The sequence below is a fragment of the Beauveria bassiana genome, assembly GCF_000280675.1.
Source record: "Beauveria bassiana ARSEF 2860 unplaced genomic scaffold BBA_S00003, whole genome shotgun sequence".
Lineage (NCBI taxonomy): Eukaryota > Fungi > Ascomycota > Sordariomycetes > Hypocreales > Cordycipitaceae > Beauveria > Beauveria bassiana.
The window spans coordinates 360,004-380,578 of NW_007930838.1; the positions used below are offsets into that span (position 1 = coordinate 360,004).

Consider the following 20,575-nt stretch of genomic DNA (forward strand, 5'->3'; position numbering starts at 1 on the left):
TGAGCTGGTGCGCGCGTGCGTGTTCTTCTCGCTCCTTTCTCACCGCTCGTGTGCTGCGCGCCAACTCATTCCATTCTTTCCTACTCATCACGACTCTTTTTCAAACGCTCTTTATTTCCTTTGCCCATCTCGACCCACGCGCGATAACCGACGGACAACTTCGTATCACTCACTTCTCATCACCAAATCAGGGCGACCAACAATTCCCCCTTCTCTCGGAACCACTTCTCCGACTGCTGCTGTTGTGATCCGAGACATTGCCTCCCCAATAACCAACACACTTTGGAGCCTTTCAATAGCCTGCCAATACATTCGTACATTCTTTCTCCCTCAGCCTCCACCAGCAACATTCCAGTCTGCCGGTGCGCGCCCAGCCTCTTCCGCAGGCTGCCGAAATAACTAGTCGCTGGCCACGACTTTTGTTGACTTTGCAGGGATCGCCTTGCTTCTTTCCTTTTCCTCGTCTACAACTCGATCTTCTCCCGCCTCCCATTGCCGCAGATTTCAGACGCCAAGATGGGCCACTGCCATCTACATCGTCACCATCAACGCGACTCTGCGAGCGATCTCGGCAATCTCGCCGATGGACTCCCAAAGTCGCTACTTGTCGATGGTGGCGACAAGGTTCAAAGAGGTAAGCGACTCGCTGTGTCCGATTCGTCTTGAACTGAGTCGTCGCTCGCCATGCCCTCTGCTCTTTACAAGAGCCGTCTCTTGAACAATACTGACCGCCTGTCCAGCCGAAACATATATCCGTACCGTTTACAAGACAATGACGCCCGACTTTACTGGCGAAATCGGCGGCTATTCAACCCAAGGCGAAGACAGTCCCAAGCAGACCGAGGAGTCTACTGCCGCCAACAACACGCCGGAATCTCAGATTCAAGACACGACGACCACCACTCAAAATCCCACGTCGACAGCCACCGAGATACCGAACGCAATCACTGCCGCCGCGACCTCTATCGGCTCGGTTCTCGCCCTAGCAGACCCAATCCCAACGGCTCAAGAGACCAAAATGGCAAACTCGTTCTCGCTGCCAGCACCCACAACCTCACCTTCTCTTGTGCCTTCCAGCAAAAACTCTTCCAGCAAGAGCTCTGCCGATCAGGGTACTAGCCCTGCCGCAAAAGCGGGCATAGCCATTGGTGTTCTCGGTGGTGTCTTTCTTGTCGGTCTAATTGCCTTTATTGTCTTCAAGCGCCGCAAGAGACAGACCCAGAGCCAACGACTCAGTGGTGATAACGAAAAGCTCAACCGGGCAAGCGACACTCTGGCTCGCATGCCCAGCCACTCTGATCCCAGGGCCCCTCGCATCAGCCTCCGCCCTGTTACCCAGTTCCTGCCCAACTGGAACCTCGACAAGAATGCTCAGCGTGGTGCCGCCAACCTCGCGCCAGCTGCTGCCAGTCAGATCGATCGCCCTGGCACCAGCCATAGCAATCACCCCAATAACCCCTTCGGCAGCGGTGCCGAGCGCATCAACAGTCCTGCCAACCCTGTTCAAGATCCATGGACAGCCAATGGCCCTGCCATCAACGTGACTGCTGCTGGTGCCGCTGCTGGTGCTGTTGGTGCCGCCGCCCTAACCAGAAAGACGTCTATGCGTCAGCCGCATCAGAACGGTGTTGATCTCACTGTCCCTGGTACCCACGAAGGCGTCCCGCCCAGCCCTGCCGGTACCGAATTCAGCACCTCTTCGATGCCTGCCGGAGCCCCCAATCCTCCTTCTCAGAGTGCAGCCGCCATTGCTGCTGCTGGCGGCCCTCCTAGCTCTGCTGTCCATCGCGTCCAGCTCGACTTCAAGCCCACTCTCGAGGACGAGATGGAGCTCAACGCCGGTGATTTGGTTCGTCTGCTTCACGAATATGATGACGGCTGGGCTCTCTGCATCCGTCTTGATCGATCTCAGCAGGGTGTCGTTCCCCGTACTTGCCTGTCTACTCGTCCAGTGAAGCCCCGTGCCCCCCCTGGCGCACCTCGACTTGGACCTCCCATTAATCCTCAGGGCGGTTATCCTCGCGGAGGCCCTCCGCCTGGCCGCCCAATGACTCCTCAGGGAAGGCCGATGACTCCTCAGGGCCGACCTATGACACCCCAAGGCCAGCGCCCTCCACAAGGCATGGGCCCCAGACCAGGCGGCCCGATGAGCCCTGGTGCCCGGCCCCAGTCCCCCGGTCCTCGCTATCAAGGGCCTCCAGGCGATCGTCCTCAGAGCCCCAACAGCATGAACCCTCGGCCTATGGGAGCTCCCGGCCGTAGCCCGATGAACCCTACCCCAGCGTCCCCGAACCAAGCCCCGCAGAGAAAACCAGTTCCCGGTCAAGCATACTGAAGGATGCTCATGCCGACGTCGGTTTCTGATTAGCACTTTTGGGTTTGATTTCAACTCTTTGGAGTAGGCGATTTGGGCGAATGTATAAAAGGTCCGGCGTTTTCGGTTTTGTCCTCTTGTTTCATGCAGGGCAATGCCACAAGAATGCCGACTTGGAGTCTGAGACGGTCATCCTAACTACCCTGCCGAATTTCTAATGGCATGTTTTTGCAGTCGTTTGACTCTATACTATTGTTGCAACTATTTGAATGGTACAATGACGTCAACTTTCAACGTGGCAGCTACTGATATTCAGCCGCTGACACTTGAACGTCGGCATATACCAGGCAAACATTTCTGTATCTATCTTTTTCTTACACTCTTTTGTTCCCCTTATTTTGGACGTATAGTTGCACTATATTTGATTTCTAGTTGAGCGGGAGTCGGGCAGGTTGTGTCGAGGATAATGTGGGCGCAAGTGCGAACGATGATTGCCTCATGTTGAAAGGACGACAGAAAGCCACTCAGATGAATGTATAGGAATGAGAACAATATCAAAGCTTTTCGCAATTTGTAACATACCTGCCATTGCATCCATTGTGTGATTTTTGGATTAAACCGTTGGTAAAATAGCCCCTCGTAAGTTAGATGAGCGGTCGGCATCTGGCGTTTGCAGTTGACTGCGACCTCAACTACGCCAGCCATCCATGCCAACTGTCAGGCGAGCAGCTTTGCCTTTGCTTGAATCAGCCTTGATATTGAACCAAGCCGCATTGATTTGGAATCCCAGCGCAGATGTGATATTTCCCGTGCAGGTTGGAGACGAGACAATGTAGGCATTCGTCTATCCACACTGGGCACGTTCATTCATCGGATCAAAAACATGTCAAGTAGACTCCATTCATATTCATGCAACGCAAAGCTCATGCATAGTATTAACGATTGAAATTGCCCACGCGCACCCGCTTCCATTGCCGTATCCAAAGGAGAATGATGATATTGCGCCCCCCCTTAGTCAAACGATAAACTTGCCGCCGCACCCGCCGCACGTCTCCGCCGACACGTCGAGCGGCACGTCGCGGCCGAGATGCTCCCCGGCCAGCCTCGCCAGCTCCGCCGTCTGCAGGCAGCGCAGGCCGCAGACGGCGCAGACGCGGGACACGCCGGGCGCCATGATGGGCATGCCCGACGACGCACATGTTGCTGCCCAGAACAAATGAATACTGTTAGCCAACTCTTTTTTTCTCTTGTGGATCTCTATATAAGAAGAAAAAAGAATGTGCGCGCCTCTGACAGCCAGCCGGCGAACCACAAAGGAACAGACGAAAAAGAAGAAAAAGAAGAAGGAAAAAAAAAAACTTACCAAATGAGTGGCCCGCGTCACAAACGGCCTCGGCGCCCTGCTCTCGCATGGGGGCCTCACAAAACACGCAGCGGATGCGCGGCAGCACGTCGCGAAACTGCCACCGCAGCGCGCTCGTCAGGCTGCTGCTCACAGGCAGAAAAGTGTCGTCGCTTGCCGGCGTGGTGCCGGGGACTTGGCTCCCTCGTCCGTACATCCATTCCCATACGCGCGCTTCCGTCGTCAATTTGGCAAGCGGTGACGGTGGTGGTGGTGGCGGCGGCGACATTGTCTTTTTGCTGCTGTTCCCCGTTCCTGCTGCTCCTGCTGCTGCTGATGACGCTTCCTCGGCGTCGCCGGGCACGTGCCAGCCAAACATGACCTCGGCGCGATCGCGCCGGCTCGGGTGCTGCGTGTTGTACTTGGACACGACGGTGGCGGTACATCCGTCGCCGGGAGAGGCAGCGAGGCCCCAGAGGCGGAAGCGGCGCGGGTGGACGTGCTGCTGCTGCTGCGACGAGGAGCGTTCTTCACGGGGTTCTTGCATCTGCACGTCGAGGTCGGGGTCGACGTCGAGACCGTCGCCAGCGTCTGGAAGAACCGCCGGTTCTCCCCCGTCGTCCTCGTCAGAGGAGTCGTCAGAGTCAATGTCCTTGCCGCGCAGGGCTCTGGCGAGAGGGATACGCCGGACGGTGCGTTGGCCTAGGTCTTCGGCCCATTGCGGGATCGGCGTCTCGTCCTCGGGCAGGGTGGTTTGGAACCAGTCTTGGTTGGTGGCCGTGCAGGACTGCCGCACGAGCGAGTAGTGCGGTGCGGGAGACCGTGATGAAATGTCGGCGTGGTGGATGATGAGGCCTTACAGATTGTTAGCGAACAAGCTTCAGTTGGTTGTGCGGCGTTGATCGTTACCGGTTATGGGATTGGTTGGCACGTCTTGGCTTGGATACGTGGTCGAGCATAACCTTGTTCTGTGTCGCGGTAGGGCGGCGCTGGACGACGGGCCGGTGAGAGGAATTTGGAAAGGTTGGAGGATAAACGGAGAAGCGATGATCCCACGCATGTTGATGATTCCATCGTCGTTCCAAGGCTATGGGAAAGCAATCAGCACCAGTGCCTTGCCAAGGGGGGACAGTTTGTATCACTTACGACATTCTCCCACTCGAGAAAGGCATCTGTAGAGAGGAATAAACAGATACCCTTCAAATCATGTTCGTCTACTGTGATAGACGGGGTTTCCCCTAGTTTCCACGACTCTTCTATCACAACCCTGCGGAATCCAACATGATTGTGTGCAATATATGACAACGCGGCAATCTGTTTCCCCTCGTGGCTAACCCATGGACTCCATTTCAGAGAAAAGGCAGAGCCAGAAGATGTAAAATCAGGATCTAGCGCATCCGTAGCCTAAGGGTAAAAAAAGTCAACAAAAAAAAGTCCGTGACTTCTTTGCATTTTCACCATAATTTTGTTACTTACCACGTGCGGTCCGCTGGCGTCAAACCTCGCCACTTCGCAGATATCCCAGCCCTTTTCATCCGGTGCGCTGTCTCGACTGTAAAACTGCACCGCCATCACGACCACTTCCCCCTCATCCGTCTCATATGCCAGCAGCGCCCTTCCCGGCAAAATCTCCTTTGCCCAAGAAAATGCCGTTATGCGCTCATTCATAACCTCGACATCCCGTCCCAGCTCCGCGCGCCGCCGCCCTCCTCCCGCAATCGGCAGCGGCAGCAGCGCGCCCAGCCCCCACAAAGTGCGCCAGTTCTTAAACGAGCGCACCTGCATCGTCGATGCGTCGCCGCCGCCGCCGCCGCCACCAGCTTTGCGCAGGTCAATGTGCTCGCCGAAGCAGATGACGGCGCCGTGGCCCGTCAGCGCCGTCAGCACAGGCCGCAGGTTGCTGCCCAGCCCGCCAGGCGACCACTCGACGCGGATAACTTGGCCCAGGGAGGCTCCCGCGCCGGTGATTTTGCCGCGCCCGACGCCCGGGAAGCCGCCCGCGCTGTCGGTGCCGCCAGACAGAGGCTGTGGCGGTGGCGGCAGCGGTGGCAGCTCGTGTACGCCGGCAAAGAGGCAGAGCGGCGCATTGATGCTCGGGTCGGGCCGCAGCGAGCCCGACGTCTGCATAAAGAGGGGAAACTGCGGCGACGCGGCGTAGCGCTCAGAGGGGGGCTTCTCCCCTTCGCTGCTGGTGCTGCTGCGCGGGTACTCGGGGAGGAAGATGTGGATGCCTTCTATGGTTGCGATGGCGAGCTCGGCGTCACAGGACCAGGCAATCGCGTGGGATGTCAGCGGCCTGGATGGCAGTGACAGGTTTTGAAGGGGTAATGCCTGAAATGAAAAATCGATCGATTAATTGTCTGGACATTCGGAATTCATAATGTGATCTGAAGATTAGCTTGGCATACTTTGGACTTGTCCATGTTTCCTTCATTCCGGCGAAAGCACTGTGGCTCTATGTCATTAGTGGTCCAGTTGCAATGGCTTGTTTGAGTTGAAAGGCTGGCAGAAATGTTTGTCGAGTTAAACAGGTGATAGGTGTTGTTAACAAGATGTAGCGATCTTTTCGGCCGTGTTTACTTTGATGTTGAACTAAGGTGGGGCAACATTTTTCAGACAGTCTTCAGCAGTAAGAAGTTTGGCAGTATTGTACCGGCTGTCATTGACCGATTCCAAAAAATATTAATAATCTATTGATTTTAGACCCCGTCTTGTAGTATTCGTCCCCTGCGCCACGCCCATCATCAGATGCTAATAATACAAGTAGGAAAGAAAAGGTAAAAAAACCAAGCCGCTAACATTCCCATAGAGAAGGCTGTGTCGACGCCAAGTCCCAAGTGGAATCGTGACAAGAGTGTAATAAAGTAAAATCTGATCATCTCATACAAATATATGGCCATTACTGCTTCAGGCCAGGCTGAGGTGTATTCGTTTGGGCGTACTGCTGCTGCTGGGGTTGGTGGTAGGCGGGCTGAATCTCTTGCACAGGCAGATGCTGCTGCTGCTGGTTCTGATGCTGGGGATCTTGAGGCTGAGGATTTTGGGGCTGCATTTCGTACTGCTGGGCCTGGACGTTCATCTGGGGCTGTTGGGCGTACTGCGAAAGAACGGGCGTCTGGGGCACGAGTACCTCTAGAGCACCATCGTGACGGCGCCGCGCAACCATGTTCTTACACTGGCTGCAGCGGTACTCAACGTCCTCGAACCAGCCGGCGAGGCAGGGCACGCAAGTCAGGCAAACGCAAACGAGACAGAAAAGGGCACCGACGAGACTGTAGCCGAGACATTAGCACGTTTGAGCTTTACGCTATCGAGTCCATCAATACTGGAAGAAGATACATACATTTGCATAGAGCTTCCCTCCTTGCGAATTTCTGTCATGGTCCGTCGATGGCAGAACGGGCAGTCGATGGGCTGCGGTTGGTCGCTGAGCATGTTGAGAGGCACGACAGTCGCGGGATAGCCATTTGGCCCTGGGACGGGCACGCCATGGGGGGCAGCTTTGGCCTGGTCATAACTAGGGGGAAGCACTTCGTGGTTGTGCCCTTGAGGAATTGATTGAATGGCCTCGGGGTTCTGAACGGGCGGTTGGTAGACGTTGGCGGGTTGGACAGGCGACGCTGGTTGTTGAGGTTGCTGAGGTTGCTGCTGTTGCTGACTCATTTTGTCGTATTTCTGCGCCGGCGAGGATTAAACTGTTTTCGATAACTCGCAACTTAGACAAGAGGACAAGAAAGAAATGTAAAGAATGGACGGGCCGAAGTGGGCGTTTGACTTCCTTTTCTTCAAGTCCAGTTTTCCTCAATCCGTTCAAGGGCGGCAGCGACTGCCTATTTTTACTGGGCACTTGGCCCATCCGATGCGCCACAGCTGCCTGCACTTGTTATTATCGCCCCCCGTATACACCCACTGTAGCTCATTCTTTGGGAAGAAAAGACATCCTTGCGCATGATAATAAGCAACGCGTGGTAATTAAGATTCGAGCGGCTGAACGCTGTGAACAGCCCCAAGAGGACCCTTTTACGGGGCTCTTTGTAGGGCTGCGCGGGCTAGTTTGCAATAGCGCCCAGTTAGGCTGACTCGAGCTTGACATATGTAGCCCATCGACTGGCATTTTCTAACTTGCCCATGTTAGCGTTTTCGATGCTGGAGGGCGCATGGCAAAGAGTGTTAGTGTAGCACATTGGCACGCTGCCAGATGTGTGGGTGAGAGCGCTTCAAGCAGTTCGTCGGGGCAACAGTTTCAGAGCTGCCAGTTGTTACAGTCAGGTTTGGCTGGAGCGTAGCCTCGTGTCCTGTCCAAGATTGGATTAGACAATGTGCTGGTGCATTGCGGTCGCAGGGGCGACTTGTGGCAGGTCATACGAAGTAAAGTATGGACGTGGTTTCGTATAGGGCGACACGCCCCTTCATATCACGCATCTTCATCAAGCTGCCACGGCTAGCGCTCATCATATATCCTATTCCAGCTCCTACGATTGGAATCGATACGCTCCTCCAGATGCCTGGCTGCGCATTTCTTCTTGCTCTTCAACGACGCTTCTTGTCTGAGACCATCAGCGTCCTTGCGATCGGCAGGCTTCGCCACCACGCTAGATTTTTGCGCGCGCCAAGCCCCCTTGCATTCATACCGAATCCGGTGACTAGAGAAAGCGATGGCCAACTTGTGAAGCCGCTTCATGCCACGACTCTTGCGGGCAGCGTGTAGAAAACAAACTCTTTGATTCTTGTCAAGCTGTCATGCTATCATCGACGGTCTGAAAGAAAAAGGCCCGGGTTCATGATGTTATGCGCCAAAGTTACTAAGCAGTAGACTTTGTAAACCTTCCTTCACACCCACCTGCACGTTACAAGTCGTCAGCTACCTATTTACACCACAATCACAATACACATAAGGTGTTCCCTAACCTTTGCTTTACTTTATGAAACGTTTGGGAGTAACATCAAAATGTCTGCCAAAGTGAGAGCAAGACCTCAAGATACGCGTGCAAGCTCTCCTAAATCACAAACAAACCTGACTTGTTTCCGATAAATTAGGTCGTGAGCCAGCGAGAATGGATCGAGGCCAGCAAAGCGCTCCTCGAAAAAGAAAAGGACCTCATGCGCGCCGCCGACGCACTCAGCGCCGCTCGTCGCGCGCTGCCAATGGTTCGAGTGGACCGTGACTACGCATTCACAGCAGCCGCTGCCAATAAAGCCGACGCCGACGCTGACGCCGACCCCATCTCCCTCAGCGACCTGTTTGACGGCATGGACCAGCTCATCGTCTACCACTTCATGTTCGCGCCCGACGACGCGCGAGGCTGCCGCGGCTGCGCCCACGTGGCCGAGTGCCTGCCCGACGCACGCCACCTGCGCTCGCGCCGCACCCAGCTGGTCTGCGTGTCGCGCGCGGCGCCGGACAGGCTCGCGGCCTGGAGGGAAAAGTGCGGCTGGACGTTTCCGTGGTACTCGACGGCTCGGGATGCCAGTAACCAGTTCAACAGAGACTTTTACGTATCCGTTGACCAAGGTGCCGCGGCGGAGAGCGCGCCGGCCGATGCGCCGGGCGGCTTGTTTAATTTTCGCACCAAGCAGGAGATGGAGGCGCTGGGGAAGAAGCCGTATGCGGGCGAGTATTTTGGCTTTAGCGTCTTCGTCAAGAATGAGAGGGGTGAGGTGTTTCATACGTACTCGACATATGGACGAGGAGTGGAAAGAGTCATGTCTACGTTTGCGCTGCTCGACATTACGCCTCTGGGCAGACAGGATGAGCCGGCAGGACCTGGCGCATTCAAAGTCAAATACGCATATGAGCAGGACGCTTGACGTGTGCGCTGCAATGACCTTTATGCACTGGACCAGGTTCGAACAGCGTAATTCGTATTCTTTCAAGCACAAAATCGCAACAGAGCATGAGAATCAAGAAAACCTTCCAAAGAGTGCAACGCCCGCCAAACCAACGCAACAAGGCCCTGCTGCTGTAAAATGCACCATATTATGTTACAAAAGTCAAACCCCGACCCTTTACTTTTCCAGAATCGCGCCCAAACCCCATAGCGCCACGCAGCCCACCAGCGCCGTCGCGCCAACAGCCTTTCTCGTGAGCCAGTTCTCCGTCGTCAACGCCGTTGCGCCCTGCACCTTGCGCGCCGATCCAGCAACATCATTCGTGGGTGCGCTGCCGGCAGGCGCCGATGTCGTCGAGTCGTTGGCGCGGCGCGCGGCGAGCTGCTCGGCCTCCTTGGCGCGAAGCAGCGCAATCGTCTTGCTAAGGCCGAGGAGATCCTCCTCGAGGACCTGATCCTGCGCCCGGTCCACCTCGACCTTTTGAATGTTGCCGAAAAAGTCGGTGATGAGGCGGCTGCGCGCGCCGTCGGCGCCTCCGGGAAACAGGTCGTAGCGGACGCCGGCGTTGGAGTGGATCTTGTCAAAGTCGTAGCTGTCAAAGAGTTCGCCCACTGTCTTTTGGCTGTTCATGTCGCGGACCTGCGACTCGAGAAACTCGAGGTTGTAGTAGGTGTAGCGGTCGATGACGGCGACGCCGACGTCGTTGTCGGCGTGGTGTGAGTAGGACGACTCGTCGAGCTCAGAGGAGCCGGTCGCAATGATATTCGGCGAGTACAGGCGGCTGTACATGGTGTTGGCTTGGCAGGTGTCGATCATGAAGAGAATCTCGTTGTATCTAATGGAACCGATTAGCAACAAAGCTGTGCGTGGGTGGAATCGCAGGTCAAGCCCACCTCTTCTTCTCCCACATTTGCTCAAAAGCATGCGCCAAGTCAAACGCGCCAATCTCCTCTGCGTCTTGGAATTTGAGAAACTCGTTACCACCATGGCCCGTCATGTACACGAGAATGTTGCTGCGCTCGTCGGTGAGCAGGCGCTTCGAGCGCGGCATCTCCTCGCCGACGCGGTCCGTCAGCAGGCGGATAAAATTCTCGACCGTGACCTCGTAGCCGCGATAGTCAACCTCGATATTGTCGCCGTAGAGGTCGACGGCGCGGTCCGAGTTGCTGTAGACGGTGCCGGGGAAGGCGTTGCGCGGGTTGCACGCCATGTCGTCGGGCAGCATGAGGATGATTTGCGAGTCGGGGATGCCGAGGCGCTTGACGGTGCGGTAGATGGAGAGCACGTTGGCTAGGTGGCGGTAGTTGAACCAGAAGCGCGACGTGCAGACAAGGACGGCCCAGTTGCTGGTGTGCTCGGAGAGGGCGGTGGCCGCGAACAGGAGCGAGGCCAGGACGGCCTGCAGCCCCGTGTCCCACTTCATTGCGCGAATCGAGGACCTTGAGGATGTTCGAGGGCAGAGAAAGTCGTAATCGTAGGAAGGACAGAGTTGGGAAGTGCTAGTCGGGGTGTTTTTGCATCAATCTTGTTCAGGGGCGTCGAGGATGTGGTGGCGACCGTGCCGAGTCTTGTAGCGCGAGTGAAGGTTGAAGCCGGGCAGCTTACAAATGTGTGGGGAGATCTTGGGCCAGTGCTGAGTCCAGATGGAGAGGCTACTCGCTAATGACATCCGCACCAACTTTTTAATCGAGATCCTGTGATACTTTGGCTTCGATTCATGTATTACTGTGCAACACAAGACAGCTTAAGACAGCCTAGAAGCGCCTTTCTCGGGTTCTAGAAACATGGTGTTCAATGCGTTGGTGCTGTAAATGAGCGGTGCCCCGGGAAGATACTCCGCTTGATACTCAATTGACGTTCATAAATACCCCCAGAATTCGATTGTGAATAATATACGAATTCTTCTTGCTTAAATAAGAGTGCTCTCATTGCAATTTGGATGCGCCGTACGGATTGCCCAGCTTTCCATCCGAATGAAGCTTGGTGATTTGAAGGACTGGGGCTACCGAAAGCGGATCCCCTGTGTCATTTTGTTCCAAGTGCAAGTGCCTGCTTTGCACCTTCTCTTGATATGTTTTTTTTTCTTGTTTCATTGTGGCTAGCTATCACCTTTGCAACTGATCTATGCTCTCGCCCTTTCATCACCCAAATTGACCTTGCCGGTGGCTGAATAGCGATGGAAGCAAAGCCAAGATGTGGCTACTCGAGCAACATGCCACCTCTGACTTTTTCTGACCGACCATGGCTGGGAGCCTTACCGTCGGCCCTGTACGACAGGAGACGCAATGGCGCAGAGTTTTACGGCCAACAAAGGGCAGATATCGTGGCTGGGCACTCCTGTTTGACACCGTTCTAGAGTCAATCGGACTGTGTCTCTTTACGAGGAGGCCGTGGCCGAGTCTTGCACAAGTTTGCCCAGTCCGAAACAAACGAAATCACAAAAAGCACCCGCTCTACTCCGTAGAGTGGCCCTGCAAAGAGCATCATCTGCACTCCGTAGGCGGTGCAAAGAATTGCGCGACCCTTGTCGGAAACGCTCAAATTGACCCCCAATCAATAACGGAGTACTGGGTTGGGCTTCAAGAGCGATGTCAAGGATCCCCTCATATTCACCGACAGCTTTGGTCAGCTGCAAAAGGGCTGCCCCGGGCCGCATAGCACGTTGCAGATCTTGCCCCCGACCTAGTCCTGGAGGGTGCGCTGCCAAGAATTATGGCCAGGCCTCGGCCATCGCCGCGCAGGCGTTCTGTATACTACCTCGTGATTTCGATGCCTTGTTCTTCCAACATGGCTTCCGACAGAGGCCTTGAAAATCCGTTCGCGAGAGATGGCTGGAGGACAAACACTTTTAAGCTGGCGACATATGCATTGTGATTTGCTGCATCGCTGTCCAGCCTTGAATTTTAGCACCTCCGCCACTGGTGATTGATTTGTGCGAGCTGGCGCGAGTTGCGGCAACCAGTCTCCGGAAAAGCCGATGGATCGTCCCCCCCCATCATGGACGTACTGGTACAACAAGGCTGTTTTTGCAGGGGCCTACTAGTTAGTGAAATCTCACGCCAAATTTCCACATGCAGCCTCTTCCGAGGCTTGGCAGTCTAAGGAGACGAGGCATTGCCAATTGAATTGGGTGCACTGGTGTATTTAGGGGCGCAAGGGGGCTGTCTCGGGTACCGGGCAGGCAGAGATGGGACGGGTAATCTCACAGTTGACTGTTGCTGAGTGTCCACTGCTGCCGTCTGTGAGTTTGCGTTCTTCATGCATCTCGTAGTTGGGTCTCCATGATTGTCGCCTCCACATGCTTCGCAGTACCAAATCTTACGCGTTTGTCGTGTTAGTTCAAAGACACAGGTTTTCTGAAGCCAGCGACAGATGCTATGTCTTTGAGCGAGGAGAGTCGGAACCTTTTAGCTAAAAATACTTCCCCTATGCTGAAAAGGCTGTGGACAGACAGACTAAGACAAAGACAGCACATTCTGCATGTCATCCACCACCACCATGTGCATTGTCGGGTGGTGGCGAGCCTGGTCGCTCAGCTCGCATGGCATGCTGTGAACGAGCCCGGGGGTGCCCCTTCTGGTCTTGATTTGAGCCAATGCCCGTTGCGCTTTATCCAATCTATTCTCCGCTGCTCAGCCCAGATAGTCAGCCTGGTTGTCTCCAGTCCCGTTTCCTTCTGCTCAATCTGGCGGCAATGTGAGTGAAAGGTGGAGGGAGAGACCCCGGAAGCCTCACTTTCGCTTCTTTGCGTCTTCGTATGGCCACTCGGCCGGGACAAGGGGCGGATACATTTCTTTTTCGATGCTTATTTTACTCCTTTTCTGCGGAGAAACAAGCGAGTAGCCCCCGTTTGCCCTTGGGATGGGCTGCGGGTGGCGTTGTGAAATGGAGGTTCCTTTGTTTCCTCAGGCCTATGCTTCTGCATGTATCACAAAAGGGAGGGGTTCTTACATATACCTAGCAAGCCCTGTTTGCTGCTGTTTTGGGGAGCAGGCTTGCCATTCTCTTCCACTTGGTAGTAATATTGCAAAGGTTACATCTTGGAATTGCGAATAGCCCCTTTGCTCTCCAGACCTCAAGATGCTTCAAAAGGTCGTCTTCACGGCGGCGCTGCTGTTGGCCTCGTCGACCCAACCAGCCGCTGCGACTCGATCCGACGGGACCCCCATCTGCGATTATTATACCAAGGAACTCTATGGAGATAACACAAAGAACAATCAGCTCAAACTCATGACGAGCATCGTCGCGTTTGCGTACGCTGGAGGAGAAAAGTTGAAAAATGCCGACAAGAATAGCACCGGCATTTTCAACGTAGGCTCGTTTGACAACAAAGCTCTCTACCTGCGCCCGTACTTTGATGGGTCAAGTAAGCAAAAGCGTCGTTTATCAGTGCTTCCTGAATCGTGTTGACACTTTCTTTTAGTGAACACGACAAACCTCAATGATCAAGCGGTGGTACTCAACTGGCTTGATGGCGGCGGCGTGGATCCGTTGCGAGCCTTTATCAATGGCACAAAAGACACAGCCAACATCAAGAAGGGCACCAACCAATAGTATGCCAAGATCCTATCCAAGGACTCGAATACAGTCAGTGTTAACAGGCTTTTGTAGCACTCTCTTCACGCATTGGTATGTTGCGTTTGGTCGCATCTACGGCTGCAGCGAGGTCGAAAACTTTCTCGATCAAAAGTACAAGACGCTCATGCCGGCCTATGTTCACAAATACATGGACCTCGACAAGGCCAAGATTGCGTACTTTATCCGCCAGCTCATCCTGGCTAGCAAGTACTACGGATTTACCGAGCAGGATGCCAACACTCTCGAGCAATACATGAACAATCGCTACAACATTCGATGCGCACCCGTGGAAAAGAATATGCTCAACTCCATCTGCTTCGCCAAGGATTGCCCACTCGCGCTCCCAAAGTCCGACTGCGACGCCTACAAAGAAATCAAGCCATACGGCGTAAGTGACGATCCCTCAGAAACGCCCAGCGCCACTGGAACCTCGCCTGCCGCACCCACAAACACCGGCGGCAGCGGCAGCGGCAAATCGGACCTCGGCACCGGTGCAATTGTGGGCATCGCCGTTGGTGCGGCCGCCGGAATCGGTCTCATCATCGGCGCGCTCTGGTTCTTCTTCAAGAAAAGAGCCGGCCGCCGCGACGACGCCAAGCAGCCCGACGGCAGTGTCGCGTCGCCCAACCCCGGCGGCTACAATGGGTCCATGTACTCGCCAGCTATGACGCAGGGCACACCCGGCCCGTACGACGCCGGCAGTCAGGGACAGTACGATCCGAGCCGCCAGAGCCAGTTCACCTACTTCTCCAACACCCAGGACTCGTTTGGCCAGGGCGGCAGCCCGCCGGCGATGCACGGCTGGACCGAGCTGCCGCCGCAGGAGCTGCACGCCACCGAAATTTCGGGCGCGCCAGGGTCGTCGCCGAGTCCGGGCTCCCTGTCTGGCTCGCAGTTGAAGTCGGGATACAAGCCAGACCTGCGGGAGCTGGTAGAGATGGAGAGCCCGCCCCCGGCACATCCAAACGGGGCTCAGGGCACACCTCAAGACGGGCAAACCCCGACACCTAAGTAGGAGGCGAAGCGGCATAACTAACGATGGGTAATCTGGAATGTGTGAAGGGAAGTTCCTTTGACGTTTTTTTCTTCTTCTTTTTGCATAATGTTTCATTGTTGGAGTTTCATATACCTAGGATACGTTTTAAGGGCATTTTCACAACGGTGTCCATCGCCATCTTTTGTGTGGAACATTTATCACGCACAAGCCAATGTTTGCCAGCGCTATGCGTGAATGAAGTGGAAGCCATGTCAAAGATCTTGTTCTGGAAAGCAAGGCCCTCGAGACGAACCGGGTTGCGTCTGCGATTGGACGGCGTAGTATATGACCTCTGCGCTCCAACTTGTATGCAAGGTGGCTTTCAATCAGGATGGTCCCGATTAGAAGCTGAGACAGTGTCCTGAGCGCTGGCAGCCCCGCTTCCTTCTATTGTTCGTCAGTATTTATAGTCGTTGAAGGCTCTGATGACCCATTTGCATGATTGGCACCACGAGCAGCAGACTCCTAGTTGCTTTTGCACCGTCAAACGGGAGCAGGAACGTAGACTCAAGCGAGATATAGGTGCTCATTTCCGAAGGTCTGCGTTCCATGCAGATCACATAATAAGAAATGCAGCCAGAATTGCAGTTTATACTGAGTCAGGCGCTGCTTGTTTTTTGCAACCGAAACTCGGCCGTTGAGGGTTTGAGGGTGGGTCAAAGACATGGACATGGTGACAGAATGAACAAGCACTTAAATTGTTTCACCTGTTGACACACTGGAAATGAATATGCGGGTAGTATTCGTATGGCGGCTGAGTAAATACGGAGTATTGACGTATATGTATGCACAGTGGGTGGTGTCACTGATTGCAAGCTTGATCCACTATTCAGCAATTGAAGTTGATCCAGGTGATGAATAATGTGAGAGCGCGCCCATGCAGCAGCGTAGCATAAGATCGATATTGGCGCGACTAGTACTCCGTAATATAAGTCTTTAGTTAGCCAGTCTTTTCAAGGGGGCAGTCTTTGTACATACTCGAACAGGTTGCATCGATTTTTAACAGACACAGCGCGCGGCTACAGCGCAATCCAACAGCGAAAGTGGGCGAGTTCACGTGGAATGACGACAGAAAAAGGAGGGGTCTACATGGAAGCTCCCGTTTTATTTTTCTTCCTGGTCACAAGGCATAACTTTTTTTTTTTTTGTTTAGATCGTGGGCATGAGGGGCACTAGTTGTGTGCAAATGGTGGCTACTTTCGGCTCGTTGGCAGCGAATCTAGCCCGAGCTATGGAGAAGTTTACTGGGGAGAGTATGGAGCGACCCAAAGAAATTAAGTACAGACGGTGACGGGACAAGGGACTTTCTTTATTTTTTGATTTTTTTGATTAGTTGCTAGTAAAAGATGCGCGTCACATGCAGCAATTCCAAGTTGCAGCTGCAGGGGTCGCAAGAGAGGACAAGTAAAAAGAGCTGTTCGTAGGTTATTACAAGTCATGCATCAATGCCTCAGTATCACCATATCATCCATCAGACAAACTGCCTCGTAAATCGATTACTAGACGGACCATTGCTGCAACCCATCACTAATCATGTAAGATGTCGCATTGTGATTAATTATTCCCGTACTTGCTTTGGCAGCCGCCCACCTCTAATTCCCCTCCCACCCCGGTGCATCAGCCATTACCGCCGCCTGCCCTCGTGAAACACTCTTCTTCTTCACACGTCTCCGCCTCCCGTCCTCGTCCTCCATCTTTCACTGCCAATGTATTCTTGCTGTCCTTCCACGGCTGCCATCGACGGCATACGTCCTCTTTAGCCTTAAACCACCACCCACCAACGCCGGCATTTTGTCCTCTCAAATCCGATCCCCGACAGGCCGAAGCCCACACGTCCATCACCTGCACGCACGCCACACCAGCCCAAGTTCGCGCCCACGTTCACACCTTGGCCCAGCAAACTCAATTTCATCACCTCGCTGCATCCTCTTAGCCTGTGCGTTCCCATAGGCTTCTTTGCTGCAGGCACGGCTTTCAAAGTGGCCTGCACATCTTGCAAAGAACCAGCAGGGCGGCCTTTGTTTGCCTGTCGCTGCGTCGCCGCTCTGGCTACGTCCAAGCTGCGGTCGGCCGTCTTGCGCCGCTAGGTTCTCTCCGGCTGATGGTATAATCATACCCGCTTGCCTGCAACGCTGCAGTTTCGACTTTGCAACTTTTTTCCAACGTCAAATACAGAAATCTTGGCCGGAAAAGACCGATTGTACGCTACCTAGGTAGCTTCCGGCGGGACATCATGGTCGCGCCACCCTCACACATCTTTGTCGTGCGGTTCGTCTCGTTCCCACGCGCCAAGCTCCCCGCGACGCATCTATCTAACGAGACTCTACAGACACGGAAATCGCCTGGACGCCGCCGACAAGAAATGGCATCTTACATCTCCGACTCCCTACGACCCTCCCCTAACGTACTCTGGGCTACAGCAAGCTCGACAAGTGGGCAACTACATTGCTGGCATTCTCGAGGCGGCCAAACTGGAACACGAAGCCAAGAATGAGGGCAAGCCTGGTACCAAACGAAGGCGATTCAAAGTCGTTATTCACACCTCTCCGTTCCTCCGATGCGTCCAAACTTCTGTCGGTATTAGCTCAGGTCTCGCTCAGCTCCCCGCCGATTCTATATATACCCCCTCCGACATCCTCGTCCCACCTCATGCAGCCAAAGGTCAGACCAATAAACTCAAGACCGCTGTTCTTCGCATAGACTCCTTTCTCGGCGAATGGCTCTCTCCGGAATACTTTGAACTGATCACCCCGCCTCCTGGGCCCGCGCTTATGCTGGGCGGTGCCAAAGCCGAGCTTCTGCGACGCGAAGACTACAGCTTTTACAGCTTCGACGAGCCACCTCCGCCGCCTCCACCTACGCAAAAGCTGTGGCAGTCTCCCAAGCTCCGGCCTGTTGATGCGCCGCGGTCCCCTGCCGAGGACAACGGCAGCCCCATTCTCAGTGTCTCGTCACTGGCAGCGGCGCTGCCCTTTAGCACAGGTCCTAAAAAGGGCTACGTTCCTCCTAGACCAAGCCTTCCAGTTTCCGGTGCAGGCAGCATACCTGAAGGTATCGTGGCCCACGCCAGAGACACTTGCGTCGGCGTAGATTTTCAATGGGACTCGATGCGAGAGCCGCTCGACTTTGGCGACGGCGGGCAACTCGGCGAGGAGTGGATTTCCATGCACAAGCGATTTAGAAAAGGTCTGCGGAAAATGGTCAACTGGTACGCTAGCACGGACAATGCCGCAGAGATGGTCACGAATATGAATTCGGACGGAGACGACCACACCCTCGACGTTACCGACAACGAAGAAATCGAGACTGTCTTGATTCTTGTATCACACGGCGCCGGTTGCAATGCCCTCATGGGCGCCATTACTCACCAACCTGTTCTTATGGACGTCAGTATTGCGTCTATCACCCTGGCTCAGCGCCGGGCACAGGTTAACTACGAACAACTGCGCAGCGAGCTGGCCAAGGAACCCGAGGTCCAGCCCCTAGTCGAGGTCGACGACCTCTACGAAGTCAGAGCATCTGCTACCACGGAGCACTTGCAGTCCACAGTCTCTTCGCCCAGCTCCGCCCGGTCCGTGTCCGCCAACAATGCCTGGAACCCTCACGCGCGCGGCCGCACGTCCACGTTCAGCAGCGGCAGCAGCGGCGCCGTCATCAGCCCTTTTACTTACAGCAGCGACGCCTTTCCCGTGGCCGCGGCCGAGCAGATGTTGCGACGAGAGTCGTCGCAAAAGTCAATCCGTGCCGCCGGCAACATGATTGCCGCGCGCAGCAAGAGCACCAGGAGCAACAGCAGCAGCTCAAGCCTCAACAACGAGATTAAGGCCGGGCGGCCCTCGAGCTCCAGCAGCAACGCAGTTGGTCTCTGGGCCCCGGCTCCGTCTTCACTCCGTCTCATGGACGACAATGTCGACAACGATGATGACGGCAACGTCAATTCGAATCCTTTCGATACAGTGCTACCCAACTTTGGCAGCTTTAGCGCCGCCGCGCCGCCACCACCACCAACACAGCCCCCTACCGAGGAGAGCACATCGACATTCGGCGCCGACCTGCCGTCCTTTCCCAGCTACACCACCTCCTTCTACGGCGGCCCTGTCCAGGCGCCGTCCCCGTTTGGCAACTTTGGCGCCGTCGACTCGCCCGTCGCGGGCAGCGGCACCCTCATGTTTGCCGGACCCATCAAGCTGCAGACGAGCAGCCTGGACAGCGATGACGACGTGCTGCTCCCGCCCAACGAAGTCATTGCCACCACCAACCCCCTCGGCGGCGGCCTCGGCGGGCTCTGGGGCTGCCCGACGCCACCGAGCGATGCGGATAAGTTTCGCGACATGAGCTGCGCTAAGCGACGATGGACGGTCAGCGAACGTCCTCTCTGATAGTCTATGGCCTCTTTCTTGCACTGAAACCATGGCCCCGATGAACACTACTCTAATTCGTTGTTGAAGCAAAGAAAAAAAAAAAAGGGGGGGGGGGAGGCCATGTCAAGGCTCGTATACTCACGAAGTTGTATTTTTAGCAAGCATTGCATTCATTTTCTACATTTTTCTTTTCTTCACGTAACGCTGGCGTACCAAGGCGTTCTTATTCAGCTTCTTGTTTTGGCAAGCGCAAAGCGGGCGGGCATTGATGGAAATTCGCAATATTGTTTTTTGACAGCGCACGCTAATAAGCCGTGTCTAAATTGTGACGGGGAATGAACGCTCTCAGCAACGGGTTAGGTAGCTGGGCAACTTATCAAAACAATCTCCATATGAAAAAGCGCACACATTGAAATAGCAAACATTTTACACATCATCACATTTTGAAAGTATCCTGTCAAGGTTAATGAAAGAAGACAAAACTCGTTACTAAGCTCTTTTGGGGAAAAGCATGCATGACTAGACAAAGGAAAAATCAGTTTCCCCTCAGATTTTTATAATACACAAAAAAGGCGACTTGATTCTCCGTCGTTCCTCCTTCAAATGTCTGGCCCAGGCCTGGACCGTTACATGGAATAATTTGTTTTTGTTTCGCTTTGACTTTACTGTTCTCTTTTTTCTTAAATCTTGCTCTTGTCGGCAGAGAGGAGCTCGGCAGCGGCACCCGCAATCGAGGGCTTGCCAGTCTCCTTGACCTTGGAGGTGAAGACGACCTTGTTGCCCTCCTTCCACATCTCGGTGATGACGGTCTGGCCGGGTTCGACGGTACCGGCGAAGCGGACCTTGATGTTCTTGATGGGACCGAACCTGGTATATAGCAATTAGCACGCAGTGTACTTTCGAGACAGGTTCATAAGGTAAGGCTACGGAGTTGACTTACTTGTCGTAGATGGCCTTGCCAGCAATACCGAAAGAGCAGAGACCGTGTAGAATGGGCTTCTTGAAGCCACCCATCTTGGCAAACGCGGGGTCAACGTGCAGAGGGCTTAATGTGGCGTTAGCTAATGTACAACCGGCCTTTTTTTTTCTTTTTTTTTTTTTTTAGGTCTAAAAGG

General features: G+C 54.5%; 7 protein-coding genes across 7 annotated transcripts in view; 4 read left to right on the top strand and 3 right to left on the bottom strand.

Moving 5' to 3' along the window:
- Window positions 1-516: 516 nt before the first annotated feature.
- On the top strand, window positions 517-2,335 carry BBA_01351 (variant SH3 domain-containing protein; the record flags this gene model as incomplete). Its single annotated transcript, XM_008596448.1, has 2 exons — window positions 517-634; window positions 741-2,335. 2 exons carry the CDS (start codon window positions 517-519, stop codon window positions 2,333-2,335), a joined length of 1,713 nt encoding a protein of 570 aa, XP_008594670.1.
- Window positions 2,336-3,329: 994 nt separating this feature from the next.
- On the bottom strand, window positions 3,330-7,319 carry BBA_01352 (uncharacterized protein; the record flags this gene model as incomplete). Its single annotated transcript, XM_008596449.1, has 7 exons — window positions 3,330-3,517; window positions 3,678-4,511; window positions 4,566-4,743; window positions 4,803-5,060; window positions 5,133-5,952; window positions 6,599-6,928; window positions 7,000-7,319. 7 exons carry the CDS (start codon window positions 7,317-7,319, stop codon window positions 3,330-3,332), a joined length of 2,928 nt encoding a protein of 975 aa, XP_008594671.1.
- Window positions 7,320-8,604: 1,285 nt separating this feature from the next.
- Window positions 8,605-9,464, top strand: BBA_01353 (uncharacterized protein; the record flags this gene model as incomplete). Its single annotated transcript, XM_008596450.1, has 2 exons — window positions 8,605-8,616; window positions 8,694-9,464. 2 exons carry the CDS (start codon window positions 8,605-8,607, stop codon window positions 9,462-9,464), a joined length of 783 nt encoding a protein of 260 aa, XP_008594672.1.
- Window positions 9,465-9,662: 198 nt separating this feature from the next.
- Window positions 9,663-10,908, bottom strand: BBA_01354 (peptidase C13 family protein; the record flags this gene model as incomplete). Its single annotated transcript, XM_008596451.1, has 2 exons — window positions 9,663-10,320; window positions 10,379-10,908. 2 exons carry the CDS (start codon window positions 10,906-10,908, stop codon window positions 9,663-9,665), a joined length of 1,188 nt encoding a protein of 395 aa, XP_008594673.1.
- A 2,657-nt stretch (window positions 10,909-13,565) lies between these two features.
- On the top strand, window positions 13,566-15,078 carry BBA_01355 (uncharacterized protein; the record flags this gene model as incomplete). The annotated part of the gene is made up of 3 exons (XM_008596452.1): window positions 13,566-13,851; window positions 13,909-14,038; window positions 14,097-15,078. 3 exons carry the CDS (start codon window positions 13,566-13,568, stop codon window positions 15,076-15,078), a joined length of 1,398 nt encoding a protein of 465 aa, XP_008594674.1.
- A 2,254-nt stretch (window positions 15,079-17,332) lies between these two features.
- BBA_01356 (phosphoglycerate mutase) lies at window positions 17,333-19,478 on the top strand (the record flags this gene model as incomplete). The annotated part of the gene is made up of 2 exons (XM_008596453.1): window positions 17,333-17,367; window positions 17,429-19,478. 2 exons carry the CDS (start codon window positions 17,333-17,335, stop codon window positions 19,476-19,478), a joined length of 2,085 nt encoding a protein of 694 aa, XP_008594675.1.
- A 662-nt stretch (window positions 19,479-20,140) lies between these two features.
- The window catches only part of BBA_01357 (short chain dehydrogenase), a gene marked incomplete at both ends in the record, with an annotated part of 3,500 nt that continues 3,065 nt past the window's right edge, over window positions 20,141-20,575 (bottom strand). Inside the window, 2 exons of the mRNA XM_008596454.1 lie at window positions 20,141-20,327; window positions 20,401-20,505. Coding sequence (XP_008594676.1) covers window positions 20,141-20,327; window positions 20,401-20,505 — 292 coding nt within the window. The remainder of the gene's footprint in view (window positions 20,328-20,400; window positions 20,506-20,575) is intronic.